Source organism: Haemorhous mexicanus, chromosome 5 (genome assembly GCF_027477595.1).
Source record: "Haemorhous mexicanus isolate bHaeMex1 chromosome 5, bHaeMex1.pri, whole genome shotgun sequence".
Lineage (NCBI taxonomy): Eukaryota > Metazoa > Chordata > Aves > Passeriformes > Fringillidae > Haemorhous > Haemorhous mexicanus.
The window spans coordinates 44,076,062-44,097,022 of record NC_082345.1 but is presented as its reverse complement, the minus strand read 5'-3'; the positions used below and the strand labels follow the sequence as shown (position 1 = coordinate 44,097,022).

Below are 20,961 nucleotides of genomic sequence, written 5' to 3'. Positions count from 1 at the left end.
CTTGCAACTCTACATATCCCTCATACTCAAGGAAAATGTCTCAGCAATGTGAGTAACATTAGTATTTTTACATGTTGTTTTCCCAGCTGTGAAGTTGAAGCAGTGAAAGCCATAAATCCCAAACTGCAGTGTCCTTATGTTACCTCAGTGTTTTAGAAGAAAAACAGAATGTCCCTGCTGTTATAGAGGATCCAAACCAAATTTTACATTTCACAGTTATGAAGATAAATATAATTTGAAGAGCTGATACAGAAGTTTTACTGTTAGGGTTACATATATGCAAAAATATTTCTATTACACAAACTATTTCTTTTATTTAGTTGGGCAATAAACTGGTTTTCAGAACGGAAAGCCAGATATATTTCACATCTTTCAGTCACAGCTAATATTGATATAATTAGTGACATTTAACCAAGAGAATCTATTATAGAGGAATAACTGGATTTCACTTCCAATTGTACCTGTATACTTGCAAGGAAAGAGTGAAAATTGAGAGTATTTTCTTTAATCATTAACCTGAATGGAGAGAGACATGTGAACTTTAATGAATTTGCTCAATCAGAAATTTTTAAACAAAATGCTAAACATTCATCTGCATCTGATGGCCTTTAACAAACCACATTGAAACCACCCAGGTGCCCTGTCATTTCTGCCATCTGGCCATGGAGAACATCCCAGAGACATGCATCATACCTTTCCTGCAACCCAGAGAACAGGTTTAAGGTCCTACTGCCACCCCCACAGCCACAGGTTCAGGATGCTGACTGTACCCCTGTGCTCACATGCTGGATCCACTTCCCCAGACCCTACATCTCTGGTGATGAAACCATACTTCCACTGCTTGACTCTCCCTGCACCCTATTCACAGCAGTCTGATAAAGAACTGACACTCCCTTACACAAGAGTTTCCAGTGTCACCATCAGTGGCCCTCCTGCCAGATTGTCTTAAACTAGTTTTGGATAAGGAGACATTGACAACCCTTGTAATCTCAACTGTTAAAGCAGAGTTGTGGGAAATTCAAATTTTTCATGTACAACCTCTTCTGTCGTACAGACGAATACAGAAGACACAAAAAACCCAGCCATATTCTTACTAAAATATTTGCAATGACTGTCTGTGAAGTAGTGTCCAAAAGTTAAATAAGCTCTTAAAGAAACAAGACCAAAGATATCATCTGGAAATATTCTCTCCTTCTGTGAAAGAATAAGCAGAAATGTTTTTCAGGATGCAAACTGTGTTATAAAGACAAAGTGATTAGGAAATTCTTATTTTTCAATTTAAGACGACTGAATTCATGAGAAATCATTTAATGGCATCAAATTGTTCAGGTGTGACATGTTTGATGCAGAGCTATCTAACTTTTGGCAAAAAAAATTAGAAATTAGGGCAACAGTTCTCTTGCAAATCAAAACTGTGCTCCTTTTCTTTGCCAATAGATTGGTTAACAACAGATGTGTAAAATTTGAGGCATGAAGGAGGAGGCAGTAAATCAACAGAAAAGGATGCCAATCACATATTTCTGTTTTGTTGTTACAGACTTTCATGCATTACCTAGAAATTATAAAAGCCAGCTGTACAATTATAGTGAGCAAAAAAATCCATGTGTGTATTTTTATGAAAACTAACAAATTAAAATACTTTATATCAGATTCTTTACTTTCAAAATAACTGCATCTGATGCACTCCTAAAGCACATAGACTCTTAACAAAACAGAACTGTATTTGTTTGGTGAAGTATTGAAATGCTACACCAGTAATATTTTTAAGCAGAGCTGAAGGAGTCAAGATCTAAAAGATACAGGATAAATAAAGGAATTGAAAATATAGAGCACAATAGGTGTATTTATAGGTAGTAACAGTGTTATCTGCAGCAGGGCTGTTTCAAAAGGTTAGCATTCTTTATGACCAATAAACCACGTACAACCAAGATCTAGACTTGAATGTTTTTTTAAGCTTTATTTTAGATTTGATCTGATATGAATTTTTTTTTTTATTAGGATTCATATCAGGACTTCTATTTGTGCTTTGCTGAACTGATCCAATACGTCTAACTGTGAGAGGTATCACAAAGCAGTGATTTTTTTTCCTCTCTCAATGCACTGCCACTTGGAACTGCAGAACTTCATATTCTGCAGTTCAGGATTCTTGGTGATTACTTAATTCAAAGAGTAACATGGATTTCCCTCTGATCCTAATGCCTGATCATTTTTGCAATCAGATGAAACAATCTAGAAAATATTATATAAATGAATAAATTATTAACTGAAGCAATTCACATTCTTACATGAATGCACATAGCTGATCCTGCCAGCTGTACTCCGTTTCTAAAGGAGCATTAAATCTGCACTATGGACACCTGAACTGTGGCTCCCAGCTTGCTTCAAGGTGCACAAGCAGATCTGTGTAACTGGCTTTCTTTTTGATTTTCTTTTAAACAGTTCCACGAATTAACCTGAAACATTACTTTTTCAGGATTGTCTACCATGTCTTGTTGCTACTTAAAATATCTAAATGTTAATTTTTCAGGATTCACATTTTATAAAGAAAAAAACTATTCCATCTGAACTGAAAACAGCAGTACACCCACCAGAATTTCCCATAGATATCAGTTCCTTTCAAAAAGGACATTTCAAAGTGGTAGGAAATATAAAGTCAATAAAACCTTTGAGATTCTTATTCACTAAAAATTATTTTGTTCCATGAGTAAACAGATCTCCAATGCACACATCCATACATGGAACTCTATTTTATATTACAATTTTATTCACTTGCTATGAATAGTCACAACATTAATCTACTGCAGAGAATCTATTCAGTATATTTGAAAATCCATTTATTTTCATTTATTGGTATGCATGTGTTACACTTGTATATAATACAGTATTTTCAGCGCTGTTTAAGAACAAGGAAACAAAGAAAACAAGTATTGAGAAGCATGATGTAGATTTTCAACTAAATAGAGGTCATATTTAGATTTTACAAAACAGCACATTTATGCTTTGCACTGTCCCAGACAACCTCTTTAAGATGCTACCTTCCATCCTGAAGCTCTTAGCACAAATCCATATAATACTAATCCATCCTAAAATACCAAGAGACTTAGTTTCTGCTACAAACGGTTTATTCTAATTAAATTTTAATCAGAAAATAAGATCTTTTTCTGACAACATATTTCTTATTATTTCCCAGCAAAATGATAGAATATACTTCTCAGTTTTATTCCCAACAGTCATTTATTTTATTTAAGCTCTCCTGTGCAATAATACAGCAGAGGTAATGAAATGGTTTTGGAACAGCAGGGGCTACAGCGACAGGCAGAGCTTGCCAGGGTGTTCATCCATCACAGAACTTAATATATAACTAAACTAGCCATGTCAATGGCTTGCAATGATTAAACCATTTCTTTCTATTTTTTTTTTTTTTTCCTTTTGGGGGGGATTTTTTTTTTTTTCTATTTTTGTGGGTTTTTTTGCTGTATTTGGTAACCACACAGGACTTAAACAAGATTACCTCCATGTATTTTTGACTACCAATAAGTGTGTGTGGCTTTCATTTCAATTCACCAAAGCATACAGTCAGAACTCCCTCTAGTCAGTGTGTTTATGCAGTGTCACTAAAAGGAATTGCCAAATTTCTTTTGTATCAACATTACAGATGGTCCAATATACATTAAATGGAGTATAAAATTATACATTCTGTAATAACTTAGAAAAAAGCTCAAAGATGCTTAAGGCCTTCAAATATTGAGGATTTTTTTTTCATGTAACAGCACATTGCAAAGTTCAATAATTTCTAACAAAACAAAACAGATCTGAATTGGATGACTGTACGCAAGCAAAATACCCATGAAGTGTAAAACTGGGAGAGCACTAGGACTTTTTTCCTTTATGGCAAACAGACTAAGCAGACATCTACATAAGCATCCATCAGTATTTAGGTTCAAGCAAGAGATTTTATTTTTTAATAAAAAGACAAAAATCCTGAATGATTACCATCCAATACCATAACTGCAAAACTCATTTACATCCCTGCCTATCTTTGTAAAAAAGGGATGAAATAGTGTAATTGACTGCTTACCATCAATTTAAATGAATTAAAGGTTAGGAAAGTAAAGTACATATTGGGAACACCCATTTCCTTCAAACTAAATGGAAATGCATATATTAAAGATATAAAATGCCTTATGATGGAAGTGGCAATTGAGTTTTGACCACTACTTTCTTTACCTGTTAAGCTGCAGTAGTTGGTTAGCCTTAGGGAAACATGTCAACCTGACTATACATTCTAATATGACTGATGTATTCAGATAACTATTACTTGTCAACAATAATTATTAACAATGGATATATAATTCCATTCCTATAACAAAGCAACTTCAAGATGTTGAAATATGTACCTTTGAGAGCTGCAAGATTAGAACACAAATAAAAATGTCTAAAACTGCGCCATGCTTGAGGACAATTTCTGCAACAGAAATTTAATTAAAGCAGTGTGCAGTCCCACCAGCAATCTGAACAGTGGACCAAGGATCATTTTAGAGTGAAGGATCCAATACATTTCAGAGTTTGACTTCAAGATGAAAAGCCACTGATCTGCAACGGAGAACCCAAAAGTTTGCTGCTTTTCTGCACCTTTAGAATATTAGCTCATGATTACAGCTGCAAATTCCTCAGCAAGTGCAATTCTACAAGTGTACACAGTTCAATCAGTTGAAATATTTGTGACACAGAAGTTCAAAATAACTTTCCAGTAGTTTTGATCTCGAGGCTGTTGCTGATTGCAAGCCAGGTTCTCATTGAAACAATTGATTCTGAAGGATACACCCCAGCAGTATAAAATTTCACTTCAAGGATTGCCTGGGGGAATGAAATTCCTACATGTTGTATTTAATGTTATCAGCCTTGAGACTGGCTTGATTTGTCTTTAGCTATCGGGTTACCTGTAAAGAAAAAGAAAATGAGAAAATCAGAAATTGGGCATAGTGAATCTGCTTCCGAAGGACTGGAAACTGAGACTGAAGTGTGAGATCTCTGTCCAGCAAACATCTTTTGATTGTTTTTAAATAAGGAAATAAACCCCAATGATATTAAATGGCATTGCTACCCAACTTAATTTGTGTTTTTAAGTGTTTAGTGAGAATAGGATTTACAAGGAGACGTTGAAATGTGACCATGCTTAAAAATATAATAAAATCACGAATTCCCAACCCACAAATTTCTGTTTTCTGCTATTCTTTTTTTGTTGTTGTTAAAAATTCTGTATGATAACAACTATGCTTTTTAAATGTTAGCTATTGAGTATACAGTGACCAATACTGGAGCTGTATTCTTTCATTCTTTGCATGCGTCTTTACGAAACAATCATAACATCATAAAATCATTGAGGTTGGAAAAGGCAATATCCTTTTAAAGGCTTAATGTATCTTAGCAAGCAATAATCACTTAGTGGAGAAACAGGACAAAACTCATGCAGAAGTTAACTAGAGATACAGATCCTATTATTCACAAAGTAAAAAATTACCAAGGATTTGATTTAGACTGGTTTCACCCAGCCTAACATGAAAGAAGAAGGAAACTGAAGGACCACAAAGAAAGAGTGGGGGACAAAGCATTTCACAATAATTGGACTTTCCCTCTAACTGATTTAGATTTTAAATGCTAAAAGAAAAAATTTGTCATATCAAAGAAACATAACTTTGAGGAATATTTCTGCTGTGTCAGTGGATACAATTAACCATCACGTAATCTTTTAATATCAAACTGTGTCAGGGGGAAACATCCCAAGGCTTGAGGAACAACTCATTGGAATGGTCACAACACTTTATGACATCAAGGGGCATATGCTTTTCATTTTGATCACAGAGAGAAGGGTCATGCTCCTTAATGATGAAACATTCTTTTGCCCTCAGCAAAACTGTTTGCATACAGCTCTTGTCAGCTCTGCAGAGCATAAACGTAGAACAAACAGAATATTAAACAGACTGTTCAAGGAGTTCATTACTTCAGTTTGCCTTCTCCACAAAGTTGTTTCTAGGAACAGCACTTGAGGCAATAATAAAATTGTGCTTCGTGCTTTTTATGATACACAGGCTTATTTATTACACTGCTTTTATTTTGTTTTGGTCTTGCTGTTGGAAACAGCCTCATGTGGTCCCTTCTAAAGAGGAAGATTGCCTGAAAAAATAATAAAGAATTAATTTAACAGTCAGGCAACATATTTCTGTGCCCTGAACCAAAGCACAAAAGGCTGATGCACCACCTTATTGTTATTTATTTTTTTTGCTTTATTGTAGCAAGCTAGAATTCTGCTCATGGAACCAGGTGCCACTGAGCTACACAATGTAAAATGCACATCTTCTGCTACTATCCGCAGGTGGAATTTTATTGGCTTCATTTGTGATGCACATCTCTACATCTATATCTATATCTATATCTACATCTATATCTATATCTATATCTATATCTACATCTATATCTATATCTATATCTATATCTATATCTATATCTATATCTATATCTATATCTATATCTATGTCTACCTATCTGTCTTTCCAGTAAAGAGCCACTAAGGCAAATAAGACACAGAACCATCTCATATGAGGAAAGGCTGAGAGCACTGGAACTGTTCCACCTGAAAAAGAGAAGGCTCAGGGGGAAACAAGTCAATGTGTGAAAATACGTGAAGAAAGGGTGGCAAGAAAATGGAGCCAGAAAGTGGTGCCCAGCAGCAGGACAAGAAACTGAGAACAAGCAAACACAGGCAGTTCCCTCTCAGGAAAAGGTTTCTACTGTGAGGGTGACTGAGCACTAGCACATATTGCCCAGGGAGAGTGTGGGCTCCATTCTTGAAGATATTCAACAGCTGTCCTGTCCTTACTGGCTTTAGATGTCTCTGCTTGAGCTAGGGGGTGGCACTTCCAGAGCTGTCTTCCAACCTCAACTATCCTGTGATGTATTATTTCTATTACACCCAGATCTATGCGTGGGCTAAGGTGATAAACTTCAGAGAACAAAAATGGTATTTTTGCACATACATGACTGCTCAGTTACGTGGCTGTTTGGAAGTGCAAATATTCTTTCAGTCACAAGAAAACTCAATAAAATCATGATCTGCAGGCCTATCTGCTCCCCCCACGTAGTGCTGCAGCCCTGTGGTGAAAATATCTCCATGAAAGCAACACACACTGTCACATAAATTAGATAGGTGATAAAAAAAAAAAAAAAAAGCCATTCAGATTTCTGCTCTATATCACTCGCCTACATACACACACACACACACACACACACACACACACACACACACACACAAAAACACACACACATATATATATTAATGGTCCACATTTACCTCTATGTATGATGTTAATACTTCCTATATTCAAGCATAGATTGCACATCAACATTAATGGAAGTTATATATCCATACACATCAGGGAGTGAATAAACCTCTTGGTTATTAAAGGCAGTTTCATGCAGAAGCAATGAAATTTTAGCTAATACCTAGTGATGGTAATCCCAGAAATGCTTAATTTTGGATATAGTAAATGCTATTTGACTCAAGTGTCTGGGAACTAAAGTATTAAGGTATTGTGTCAAAGACCTTCATAGAAAAAGAGGGACCAATAACAATATGTGTCTGATCTTTAAAATCCTTAGAGAACAGTAGAACCCTGAAGCGTGCAAATCAAGTTTTCGGTTAACAATTGATACGTATGGAAAATTAACAGTACAAATTTTAAAAGCACATGAAACCTTTAGCATCCTAGGTGTTGATTTGAATTAATTTGTTCATTCTTGGAATGCAATTACTCTCTTTATACTAATAAATTTTCTTACATCGTTGTTATATCATAAATACACCACATTAGATTCTCTTCATTTCTGTCTTAAATATGCAATTAAAGCATAATTACTCTGCAGTGGCAGACTTTTTAATTTAAATTAGTGAGTGACTGCTGTAAATTGGCTGTAATTGTATGTGGACTCACTTGTTTTATTTTAACACAACAGTATATAATTAAATTCACCTGAAGATTTCCACATTATTCTGCTTACTAAATGTTCAGAACAAACTCAGTCTTTGGGTAAAATCTTTTTGCCAGGATTGTGCAGAATGGATCAGAGATTAGAAGATCTCATGACATCACAGTAGAAAAGCTACCAGCCTCAAGAGATTTTTTCTGGACAACCACAATGGGTGAAAAATATCCTCATTAGTGAAATCCACACAGTGGATGAATATAGCAGATAATATTGTTTATTTCTTTAGAATAGATTTCCATTAGAATAGATTAAAACTAAGTCTGATACTTTTAGTCAGGACCTTCTTCTGCCTTAAAAGAGCAAGAAAGAAACATCAATTGTATAGGATGTAGAGAATGGCTGAGAGAATATTCCCTGAATAGTGAAGCACTTCTCCCTAAATTCAAGCACCTAAGCATCAAAGTTACAGAACCCCAATTAAGTACAGTAAAAGTCTTCTGTTTCTTCAGAGAAACAAATATATCACAAATCGTTGGAAAAAAGATAACAATATATGGTATATTGAAATTAAGTGTGTGCTGTAAAGTTTCATAACACAAATTGTACATTGCTATTTTTTGACTGGCAGCTTTTTGAATTTTTTTATGTGTTTATCATAAACCATACACAAAATCTATATTGAAAACTGACTCTAATGTTTGCAAAGTCAAGCACTTGAAAGTTAGCAACTTGCCTTTTTAGCAATTTAATTCTCTCTCTTTTCCATCATGCACAGTAAAGAAGAGACTTTAGTGCGTGAGGAGAGTTGGAGGGAAGACAGGGCTATGTATCAATGCAAATGCAGAAAAGGTAAAATTTTTAGGCCAATGTTTCTTGCCTTGACAAAGGATTCCATGTGGAATGGATGGACCCTCTGTTCTGGGTTTTCTCCAAAGAAACAGAAAGTACTTAATAGAGGACTTTTTCTTTTTAATTAGAACTGTTCCAGCGACCATATAGGGTTGTGTGTGATCATAGGTCATGTCATCTAAGCATATTCAGGCTGTATTTTCCTTTTCTTTTCTTTTTCTCTTGAGATATGTAAGACACAGAAAGCAATTATTTTTTTGTCAAAGCAATTAATAGCTTACCCTGAGCTAAGCATAATTTCATGAGACAAAGTTGCCTTGGCACCCCATCCATTTTTCTCTAAAATATTAAAAGTCTCTGGAAACAAAAAATGTTGTGGAGATTTCAAGCAAAAATAAAAGGGGTCTCACAAATTTATTTAATAACCAGCATGAGATATGCTAAATACAGGGAATGACAAAAGCCATAAGGAATGGCTTGAAGAAATTCCTACAATGGATTGTTCTTCAAGTCCTGGAGAAAAGACAGAGGTCCCATACCAAAAGAGCCCTTGTTTGTAGACAGTATATTCCTGTCCATTTTGTGTCATTTTTGTGGTATCCTTTCTTATACTGCATGCAAAACACCACAAAAAATTAATAAAATTATGAACAAAGTGATTCTTCAGCAAACCTTTCCTAAAAAGGAATGAACTCAGGAAGGCTATATCAGTCATTTTTTTTCTATAACACAAATAATTTTGTTGTGGTAGTAAGAGAAGTAGTCATTAATATTAAGTCTTTAATATAAAGACTACAGTGTAGAAACAGAAGGGCCCATATAATCAGAAACAAACATCTGCCAGTGCTTTTTCTCTATTCATGCCCTCTGAGAATGAGGTTGATGTTGGAAATGGATCTTTTGAACAGATGGAAGCACACTATTTCCTGGAACTTTAGAATCCATACAGTGTGTTTGCCATGCACTATCATTCATACATCGCTTGTGAAAGCAAATGACAGCTTGCATTTCCACTTGTGCCTGTTCATTCACTGCAACAGTTCAACTTGTAAAGCTTGGAAAATGCTTCTGTTCCAGTACTACTATCTTGTACCCATGATAATCCAAAGTACTTCACAAATGTTAACAAAAGACAGGTTGACCATTTCCTCACAGATGGATAATCATGATAATCATAATCATTTATGTTCCAATGAATTGGGGAAAGTGGACAAAAAGATATTAACGACCTTTCTGGAATAGGGCTCGTATATGTATAGACCCTTTATAGTAGGTAGATGTGGATTTGGGTCTTTATTGCTAGATAACTGGGTTTCTGGAGGCAGAAGGAACGTTTTCAAAAGCCTGAGAAATGAGCATGACTCAACCACATTTCAAGGGAACTGGAAGAGAAAACCATTAATGAGGACCCAGGCCCTTATTTTAGGGTTACAAACAGCTCTTTGACTGGGCTAATGACAAAAGGCAAAATCTGAGTCACTTTTGAGCAGTCTGGAAAACAGATATTTAATAATAACTACACGGATTCAGTTACCTTCAGAGAAGATTATGTACTGGAAGACACTTTTTCAAGCCGTCAAATGTTTCATGCCTGTTTATAAAATTTTGATCCTACCTAACTTTTGATTTAAGGACTCTACAGCTTCAAAATGTTCCCTTAGTTTTATTTTAGGCACTGCAGTATGAAAAGTATTAATCTAAATATGTTCCCAAGCCTGTTAAGTGATTTAGAATTCTAGATTCTCACACTTGTCCTTCAGGAGCTATGGCTATCTCATCTTATTAATTAAAAAGAGTATTTCCCAGGACATGACTCAAAAGGTTCCTTGTTCTTTGATAACCATGAGACTCTAAAGCCTTATCATTCTTTCATATTTTTATTGCATAGTGACTAATCAGAACTGCATTTTTGATGGTTCCTTTGCTTAGGACTTACATTATAGAGAGACAAACTTTTGGAAAATTCATTTCATGCAAAGCCATTTGAAACATACCCATACTCCTTTATTTCCCTCTGCTTCTAAAGATTTTTGGTGGTAAAGTGAAGATCTAGACAATCAGTGTAAAATTTTTAATTGAAACTAAAAGTCTTTGGAAATCTTTCCCATGTAAAGTGATCTTTCCACTTACTTCTAGTAATAGACTGAAAGGTAGGACTAGTAAAGTAGGTAATGGAAAAATACCTCAGAGCATGGCATATGTTCCTGTAAATGATAAAGGTCTTCATCTTTAACACAGTTTTAAGATAGATAAGTAACTTCTAGCCTGTCTTAGGAATATAATGGAAATACCCAATTCTTAATTTTTTATGAAATTTAAGTAATTCAGTATGTGATACTGAGCTTTCAACTACAGATGTCACACCAGACTGGATGTATTAAGATGGACTTCTCCTCCAAGTGCTGTTCTCCAGAGCATCTGCTGTTTTCCCATGAGAGTGAGTAACTTAAGCTTACCAACTGGGTCTATCTTTGAAAGTCAAGAATGTGAAGATATTTCAGGGCTCCCAGAAGCATCTAAGTAACACTCTGAGGATGCTTAGTAGCACAGTCAGAATCTCTCCAACCACCCTCCAGAAACTCTGCCCAAATGAGCCACAAGTCTTAAATGTCTGCAGCAACCTAAGCAACTGCAAAGAGGAGTAAGGTACAACAATTCCTGTTAATACTGTATAAACCTGTATTTGTACACACCTGCTGCTCTGTGAGTAATAAACCGGGGCTGGAACACATTTTCTGGAGTGGTTTGACTCTTTATTCCTCAACGAACGTTCTGGCCCTTCCTTAGAATCCGACCAAGACTAGGACTCATCACAACTAGTGCTCCAACGTGGAGCCAGAATATTTTTTGTGTGTGGAAAAAACAAAAATTGTCATCAGGCACAGCAGAAACCTCCTTTCTCTACTTCTCCATTCGGACTTGAGGAGTTTTACACGTTTGCCTAAGAAACAAACACATGTCAAGTACTACACTGTTATGCAATTAGTTACAAAAAACAAAACTGGGATAGTTGGAATATTTTTTTAAACTTACAGGGAAAAATACAAAATGACAGGTTAAAACATTTCAGAATCAGAGAAAATTCTCTTAGTAAAAGTGCATGGTCTTTAAAGTACCCAAACATACTCAAATTCAAACCAAAAAGCAATAGAAACTGATAGATTACACTTATTTCTGAAAGTAATCAGCAAAATTTAAGTATGAGTATGACAAAACAGTAATTGAAAAGTTCTTTGAGAATAAGTTCATACATAGACCTGTGGTAGAGAAAGGAGTCATGAAGTCAGAAGACAATTCCTTCAAAATGAAAGATTTGAGTGTGTTCTCCTCATATATGTTTAAAGTAAAAAAAAAAAAAATTAGAAGGTTACAGAAAACACTATAAAAAAACAGAGGACACATTACACATTTCAAACTACAATATTCCATTCAGACAGATTGTTCTTTATCTAGATAGTTGAGGTAGATTTTGAACCTGACAATAATGATTGCTTCTGAAGTGATACACAGCACCTCAAAAAATCACCAACATTTCTTGAAGTTTTCTTCTTTTATTTCCTTAACCCTTTAAACTTAAATATCGTGCTGCAGATCATTGGAAATATACAAGATTAAAGTCAAAACTTAAAAAATTTCTTGCTTAAATAAAATCTCTACATATTTGAATACTATGAAATCAATTAATATGGTCCTGTGTTCATAATTCCTTGAAGTGGATAGTTTACAAAATAAAATTAATTGGCACAACTCACTGGGATAATTATGATAGTGAATAGCTGATAAAGATATATGAATTACATCAAGGCTAAATTCAATTCATTAGTCCTTCCTATGTACTCATTATTATAGTCTTCCAAAAGGTTATGCCACTGTATTGAACATATCCTAATTTTCTCAATGTTTCTGTAACTTGGTAGAGAACGGAATTTATGGTAGAATTATTTTAATATAACACAATGTTTCATCTACAGACAACAATTTTAAATTAAAAGAAGACTTAAACAAAAACCTTATTTTACTTTCTGTAACAGATAATAACTGCAGCAACTCAGACAAGGATATATCCTCTTGAGGTTTTTATGGTGCTCACAACTCCATAATGGGACTGCAGCATGGCGGCATAAAAGACTGCAAGACAATTAATCACATAAATGTAATTTTTTTCTCTTCTACACCACTTTTCCTGCCTAATCATCCCAACTGGGAGATAAAAACAGCTTCTTTCCTTTCAAATATGAGGAAACTGAAGTATAATAAAGAGTCATGTTACCCTGTGAGGAAGTAAGTGGAAATGGAGAGATGGACATGGAGTCCTTCTGTCTTTGGCTTTATCAGACTTCACTTACCTATAGAAAAGGCTACACTTGCTTTTTATTGGAAAGGAAAACCTAAAAAATGCAGTTTCCTGTGTTTACATTCTAAACACAAAGCAAAAAAAAAAATTAAAAAACCAAATTCAGCCTTGTTTTAAAACTAGACTGAGGTTCTAAACTGACTAATAGGCATAAAGGATTTTCATCTTTTAATATATTTTTTCAGAAATAGGGTGAGACTGAACTTCCAATTATCTCCACTAAAAAAATCAAGTAGTCCAAGTTAAACAAATTTGAGATCTTTTTCTTCTTCAAATTTTATGCTCAAATTTTATGTAGGTTGTTTCCTGGTATTTTGAATGGAGAGCAAAAAGCCATTTGGACAAGTTCAAAACAGAAATGTAAATTATTTCCTTACCTGTAATTTTATCTTCTCTATAAGAGTACCTGCTGTTCTGTTAGTGCAGTACTGATGTGTTTTCTGCCTTTGTCCCAAGCTTCAGAGATTCCTCTGGTGATTTTTCCCCACTTGCTTACCAGCTTCCACTGCTGGCATTTTGAGGAAGTGCACTCACATTTGGCTCCAGGAATACTGCCATAGCTGAGGGAATATAAGATAACTAAAAAACAAGTTAGAAAACAACAGAACCAATATCCAGGAGGGAAAAATTATTTTAAAACAATGAATCAGTCATCAACTTGAATCCCTTCGATCATTTTCCTTTCTCTTTTCACGCATTTAGAATTTCCACATGAAGAAAAGACTTCTGTGCTTGGAGAAATTTTGGCTTAAAAAATGGATACTGACAGAGTAGTGGGTACCCTTTCAGAGAATTTAAAATTAATTTCAGGAAATCTAATTTTAATCTTCTCCTGTATGAGTACCCATCATGCCATCACTCCAATACACATAAGAAAGAGAAGAAAGAGAAGAGAAGAAAGTTGGCAGATTTGGAGGATTTCAGAAAAATCTCTGATATCTTTTCTCAAGTCCTAATGGAACTGTGAAAAAGGAAGACTTGGCTTTTCACTCAGAGGCTGAACAATAAGAAGGATTTCTCATTGCCCAGAGAAACAACACATAAAGTCTCTTTCACTAAAACATAGTCAAGATTATAGTTTCTGATTCCCAATAGTTGTAGTCATCTTGGTCAAGGATGAAAAGAATAAGTACTGTGAATTTATTAAGTAAATGTTTTCTTGCTTGAGCATTATGGAGGCATCCAGGTGAAAGTTACAACACCTCATTACATCTCTGTACTCAGGATCATCTGGATAATATTTTTGAACTTCACAATACACAGAATGAAGTATTCTGTCAAAGCTAAAAATGAATGCTAGAAGTTTCAGCTATGAACCTACTGTGGTATTCAATTTAAATTGTCTTGCTTATAGAACTTGTCCAGTTGTCTTCGTACATGCATTATCTTATCTAAATAGAATGTGACCTAAGACAAAGTATAAATGAATCAAAGTAGCCAATTGCAATTAGACTCTGGAATTCTAAAATCTCAAGTAATGAAGGAAAGACTGAGAAGAAGTCATTGCATTCAAATTTCAGGAAGTACCAATGATGTGCTTTAAGGTTGCAAGAAAGAAAAAGGAATCTAGCAATTTCCTGATTGACCTTGGAAAAAGTAATTGGCTTTCCAAGAAATAGGCTTCAAATTTGTCAAGTTGCGTTCTAGAAGAAAGTCTCCTGCTGGTTTTTTGTTCTTCGTGAATGAGGAATAATAATTATTAGCAAGTAAAATTGGAGTGATGCCTTGAAGATGAGAAATTTGCATTTTCCAAGGTGACTCTAAAAAGGCAACAAGGAATCAGGAGACAGATGTCAAATTTCTAGAACAACTAATCTGATTTTGGAGTGGATTTGCTTGAATTAGAAACAGCATGAGCAGAGATACAGTCCTTTGGTCTTCCTTTGGCAGGAACATGTTCCTAAGCCACAAAGTTTGAATTCAGGATGAAGAAACAAGTTCTGGCTAGCATCAGTAATTTGTCGTTTGACATTCTTCAATCTGAAGACACAAAACTGCAGCTCTGTTAAAATTCTCAGATCTGTTACTACTGAGTTTGTAGATACGTGTTGATTAGACACATGCATTGTTTCCTTGAGAATCCATTGATTTTCATAAACTGGAGACAAACTTTTGTTTGGTCTTGCCAACATAATTTTACAGGTTTCATCACACAAATAAGCCCTGGTGGACTGGATAATTCGTAATTTCACCCAGAATCTTCACTTCAGAGTTCTATGGCATTTATCACTGCAGATATGGAAGGTGATGGATGATACTCAGGACTGTAAGATCTAAGAAGGGATCATCTGTGTATTTAATAATGTAGTAGAAGAAAGCTCAGAGTCCGTTTTATAGAACATGGAAAGTCCTTCGGAGTATTTTCTCTAGACACAGCAGTAGTGTCTTTCCTGAAATTCATTTGGTGTTCACCAGGGTGGTAGAAGAGTAAACTACAAGTCATGAAAAACAAGAGCAATTTTGAAATTCTCATGGAAATTAACTCTATGTTGGTTGTTTTCTTTACTTAGTCATAGGCAGCAATCTTCCACTTATTCCTGCCTGATTTTTTTCTTTGTTTAGAAGAGTTTTCACAAAGGATAGGACTATCTTCATTACTCTTAGTGAGAAATAGTAAAGATTTGCAACCATGCTCTCTTTGCTATGCAATGGAATAATGTCTGAATAATCTGATTTCAATTGGTTTGAGAGTTGTTCACTCGTCCAACTCTGTGACTCTGTAGGCTCAGAATGTGCTGTGTGTCTGATTCTCCACTTCATAGTGATTATTATTCATTTCCTTCCCTATAAGAAGGCAGAAAAGCAGAGCTGCGGAAAGGGGATGTTTCTGATGTTTTCTATAATTAGTCCTAATGAGTAAGGAAATACCTCAAGAAAATTATGTTGTTTTGAAGAAATGAAAGCATTACCTTTTGAACAATTGAGGGCCAGCCTCATACATTTCTGCAACTAAGCAGTGATGCAGAGTTTGTGAAGCCTGTGCCAAGTACCCAGGGAATGAGGAAAAAATTCTGCCTGCAGCTATTTAGGCAGCAGATCATGTGAGGTTTCAGAATATCCTGGTCTCTCTGACCAGAAATACATCATTTGTGACTTGCAGAAATGATCCAAAGAAGGCCCTACAGTCTAAAAAGGAGGGCAAGAAAAAAAAAGAAGCACTAGTTTTAGAGCATGCCAGCATGACTCACACGATACTGACATTTTAACATCATCTTGTACCGTAATTTCTGAGATATCAGAAGCTGACAAAAATTTTCCAAGAAAATTTAAAAGGACTACTAGATATTCAAAGAGCCCTTTTTGCACAGCTGTGAATGGCAAAGAGACTGGCAGAATGAAGCTGTAAATGGAAGTGGAAACACCTTTGATTTTGGTGTTGGGACATTGGAAAAGTAGCAATTCATGGGTGAATGAATCGAAGAAAACCAGTCATTAACAAACAGCCTGAAGAACTTGTTCTTATTTTCCATCACAGAGGCAGAAAATTATTTTTCAGACATGAGGTCAATATCTCAAACATGCCAGCAAAGGACAAGGCAGAAGAAGAAAAAAAAAAAGTAAATCACAAGTTGAATCATTTGGGACAAAGGCAGAAAACATCTTGGCTGGACAGATGAATTGGAGGATTTGCACATGGAAGAAAGTAATGGTTGCAAAAATCACTGATTAGTAATTAATGACATGTAATTGAAGTCTATATGCATTTTTCTTTAAATATTGAATAGTTTGCTTTGATTTGTCTGTCAATGTTCAGGTTCTGGAGAAGCTAAATAGGCGCCTTACAATGCATCTTAGCTGCAGTCTTACTTTCAGAAAAACTATTCCCTCACAAAAATGCATAAACTATAGCATATTCTACTATGCTGTGAGTGTGATGAAGGGATTGTAAAACATTTCATTTCTCATTATTTCTACAGTGTGTCTACTCACAAAAAAAAAAAAAATATATTGCCCCTTCTGAATAGCTTGAGACCATACTCAGTGCATTCACAGGGAGATGTAGCAAGATAATCAGCCTCCCTCTTTTCAAAAGATCTGTACCTGTGAATATTGCCTTTAATCCATTTTCTCTTTTGATGTTACTCACTCTCATTCTTCATTTCGGTATCCATAGGACTCAAACTCAGAACAGAACTAAACAAAATTTGAAACTGAAAGTGTCTTGGGATTTGAATGCCTGGATTATCCTCACCTGCCCAACAAGTTTCACTATTACTTTGCTTATTGCATTTCACACCACAACACTTCTTCCTTTAATCCTTTATTCCATAATTGCTCTTTTGCAGATATTTCAGAGTACATTTGCTTCTGGAGAAAGGGCCATGATGTGTCTAGATTTCTGTGACCACAAAGGAACATCAGCAAGCTGTAGGCCTAGATTCCTGCCAAATGGAGACTCACAACTTTACTTAGGCTAGAACTAGGCACAGCAACTTCACATTAAAGAAGCAAATTTGGTATATAAAGCTATTTTTAGGAAAATCAGTAAATTGCACAGCCCTGAATACTGCTGACTCCTTTTAACATGTGTTGGCTGGCATGCTAACTATTTCCATCAAAATGTCCAAGTGTCCCAAAAGATTAGTGTTTACGTGCCCTACAAAAAATACAAAGCTTCAAAATGAAAGAACTGTGGTGCTAGAGCAAAACAATAATTACTGATTAATACAAAAGTCCAGCTTGACCCTAGAAAATGTCATCCTATTTCCATTACCAGCTTATTTGTCCCCTAAAACTTGTATTTATTCTTAGAAAATATGTGCACACCACTTACTGCTATTTTAATGACAGATTAGATACAGTGGTCTCTGAGTTAGCAATGAAAAACATGCTGAGACAGCTGCAAATTTCTCCTAGTGACAGATTAGCCAAAGGCATGGAAAGAGATACCATAGCAACAAAGAGGCTGTCACAAGTGCAATCACTCTTTTCCATGGGTAATATTTTGCTACAGTTTGTGCACTCGCTTATATTGTAATCACATCATTTTTATGAACCTCCAGGTATTGCTGGTCACTGTATATATGTGCATTATTACAATAAATCTTCATTTTAAATTAAAGTAGGAGCTGAGGAGTCTATACAGAGGCTCTGAAGTGAGGCAGAGGAGCAAAGTAGTTTTACAGTGAGGTGGTTTCCTCAATTATAAAACCCCTTACACAATAGTAGAAAAAGTACTTCCTGTACCTGACACATGGCAGATCATTGATCCATCCTACAATTATTGCACATTTCTCAGTGGTCAAATTTTTTTATGTCATGTAAGTTAGTAGCACAGTAAAAGCTGTTTTGTGAGAAATAAACTGCTTTCTTAGCACACACTGACCACAACTACCATACATTCTGCCTATCAGAAACTTCCTGGAATAGCCTATACATTGTGTTTAGATGGTTAATTTCTGCTTTTTTCTAATTCCATATCATTACTGCTGCTGTTTCTGAAAAGCCTGGAGGAGGAAGAGGAACAAAGACATGAAGGAAGAATATATTCCACATATTTAACTTTGGCAGAAAAAACAGTAACACCTAAAGAACCTATGGATCTGTTGCTTGTGTGAAGTACAGAACAAAAACTAACATTGCTGCATTGCTAACTCCAGCTAAGGCTCAGTTACAAGAAAAATGCCATTCTCCTTTCATATCCAGGGACACATTTCAGCTCTCTTGTATTATGTTGCCTTACCCAAGCAGTGGTTATGACAGCACTGGTAGCAGTGGAGTCACCACTTCCTGCTGCCTCCTGATACTGGGAATCTGAGCAGCTCACCAAAATGTAAAGGTACCAAACAAGGGTCCATCCATTCCTCATGCTGAAAGGGTTATGAACAGCATACTTTATAAATTGAAACATAAATAAAATTACTGTCTCCCCTTTCACCAGCTGTAATTAATCTAGAAACAGTCAGCATCTGCGAGTGAGATAGGGTAAAAATGTAAGCAGTATTTATAGATAGCAACAAAACTGCATTGATTGAGAGCAGTGGGATGTACACACTGAACACAGTTTGGCTTCAAATGAAGCCAGTTGGTGTGTTCAGACAGTACATTTTCTATTTTTCCAGGGATCTTATTCAATTTTGAGTTTCCTTTAAATTCTGGAAGTCATAATGTAAAATTAGATAAATTGGAATATTTCAAATAACTGAGTTCAGGATCTCTCCTATATTGTTTTGGAAGGTATAGATTCTCTCAGTATGAGTATGGATTTCTCACCATCCTGGCAATATTTCTGTTCTTTTCACACAAGTCGTCTGTCTCTGGTATTGATTTGGAATGCAGATTTGGATTTGTAATGCAGATAAATATAGTCACTATGGATTTATTTTTGGCTGTGTAATATTTCTCTTTTATTTCTCTCTGCCCTTGTAATATTTATTTTATTTTATTGCAGTACTCTATTTCTGCTATTGGTTTGGCATATAGTTACATAGTAATATACTAGGTATTGATTTCTTTCTGTTCTGCAGTTTGCTTTCCTCCACATTGCAGTTCCTTCAGCCCTTCTTAAAAGTGTAGGTGCTCAGCTATTCCAGAAGCTGAATGCTCATTTCCACACCATAGCCCTTTATAACCTGGCTGAAAATACTTCTTTCCCTTGTTTATAGGAAAACATTACTCACTTTCGATTTCTAGAGATTTTCAGGGGTTAATAATCAATATCTACTATGTATCTGATTTTTTTGTTGCTGTTAATTTTTATTATTAGTATTAGTATTACACCAACAATTCTAAAACATGCACTGTTGCCAATTTTTAGTGAGTAATAGGTACTGGACATGTTGCTCATTATAGTATGGGTCACTAATTTAGCTCAGAGCTGTGTACCTTCAAAATATAAGCATTTTTAAAATTCTTATTATATTATATAGCATTTGATAGGGGTCCAAGTCCAAAGCTTCTCAAACTGACAAAGAATGAATGGGCCTTTATGGTCATCTTCCTGCTGAAGACCAAATCAAAGTGACTAAATTATCTAAGCTAGCTGCTTCCTATTCAACATTAACTATCTAAACATTAGGGGCTCAGTTAGTCATGGTAGTTTTCCTCTAGATTATTTGAGAAACATAAGCACCTCCAGAAGACAATTCATCAGACTTAGAACAAAATCAATTGTCCTCTAGAACTGAACAACTCTATCTAGAAGTAAAAAGACAGTCTAGAGCTTGGGTTAATTATGTCACTCTAGAGAGTCCTAACCCAAGCAAAGTCCAGTAAATTCTACCCCACATAATTTAGCCACAATTTAGTGTTAAGCTATGTCTCATTTCACAGGCAGTTCTACCAAATAAAACTAAAAAACTGAGGACAAGGTACCATTTAATTACTGTGCAATGGTTCAGTGCTGCACCAGGGAAGGTTTAGACTGAGCACTAGGAAGCTTTTGTTGACCAAGACCGTGGTCATTGGAACAGGCTTCCTAGAGAGGTGACCAAGCATATCAGTGCTTAAGAGACATTTAGACAATGCTGTTCTTTACATTTCATTTGATCAGCCCTGAATTGGTCAGGTTACCAGATGTGATGATCAGTGTAGGTCCCTTTCCACTGAAATAGCCTATTTTTTCTATAATTTTCATCAGGAAAAATACCAGTGCATATTTCTCTACATGCTCATAAAATATCAGCCTGGGAACACTCTCCCACTGCCTGGAACAAGCACACACTTCTCTAGTCATGTTCCACTTCCAGAATCTCAAGGTGAGACCCAGGATACACCACTTTACCTTGTTCTTTTTCTCTAAATTCTGCAGGAAAGGCACACAGGTTTATGAGCTG

General features: G+C 35.5%; 1 protein-coding gene across 1 annotated transcript in view; it reads right to left on the bottom strand.

The window, feature by feature from the left end:
* Positions 1–3,933: 3,933 nt before the first annotated feature.
* TAFA2 (TAFA chemokine like family member 2) overlaps positions 3,934–20,961 on the bottom strand; it is a 178,207-nt gene continuing 161,179 nt past the window's right edge. Inside the window, exons 5-6 of the mRNA XM_059847010.1 lie at positions 11,526–11,773; positions 3,934–4,940 (exon numbers count right to left, since the gene is read on the bottom strand). Coding sequence (XP_059702993.1) covers positions 11,762–11,773 — 12 coding nt within the window. The 3' untranslated portion in view covers positions 3,934–4,940; positions 11,526–11,761. The remainder of the gene's footprint in view (positions 4,941–11,525; positions 11,774–20,961) is intronic.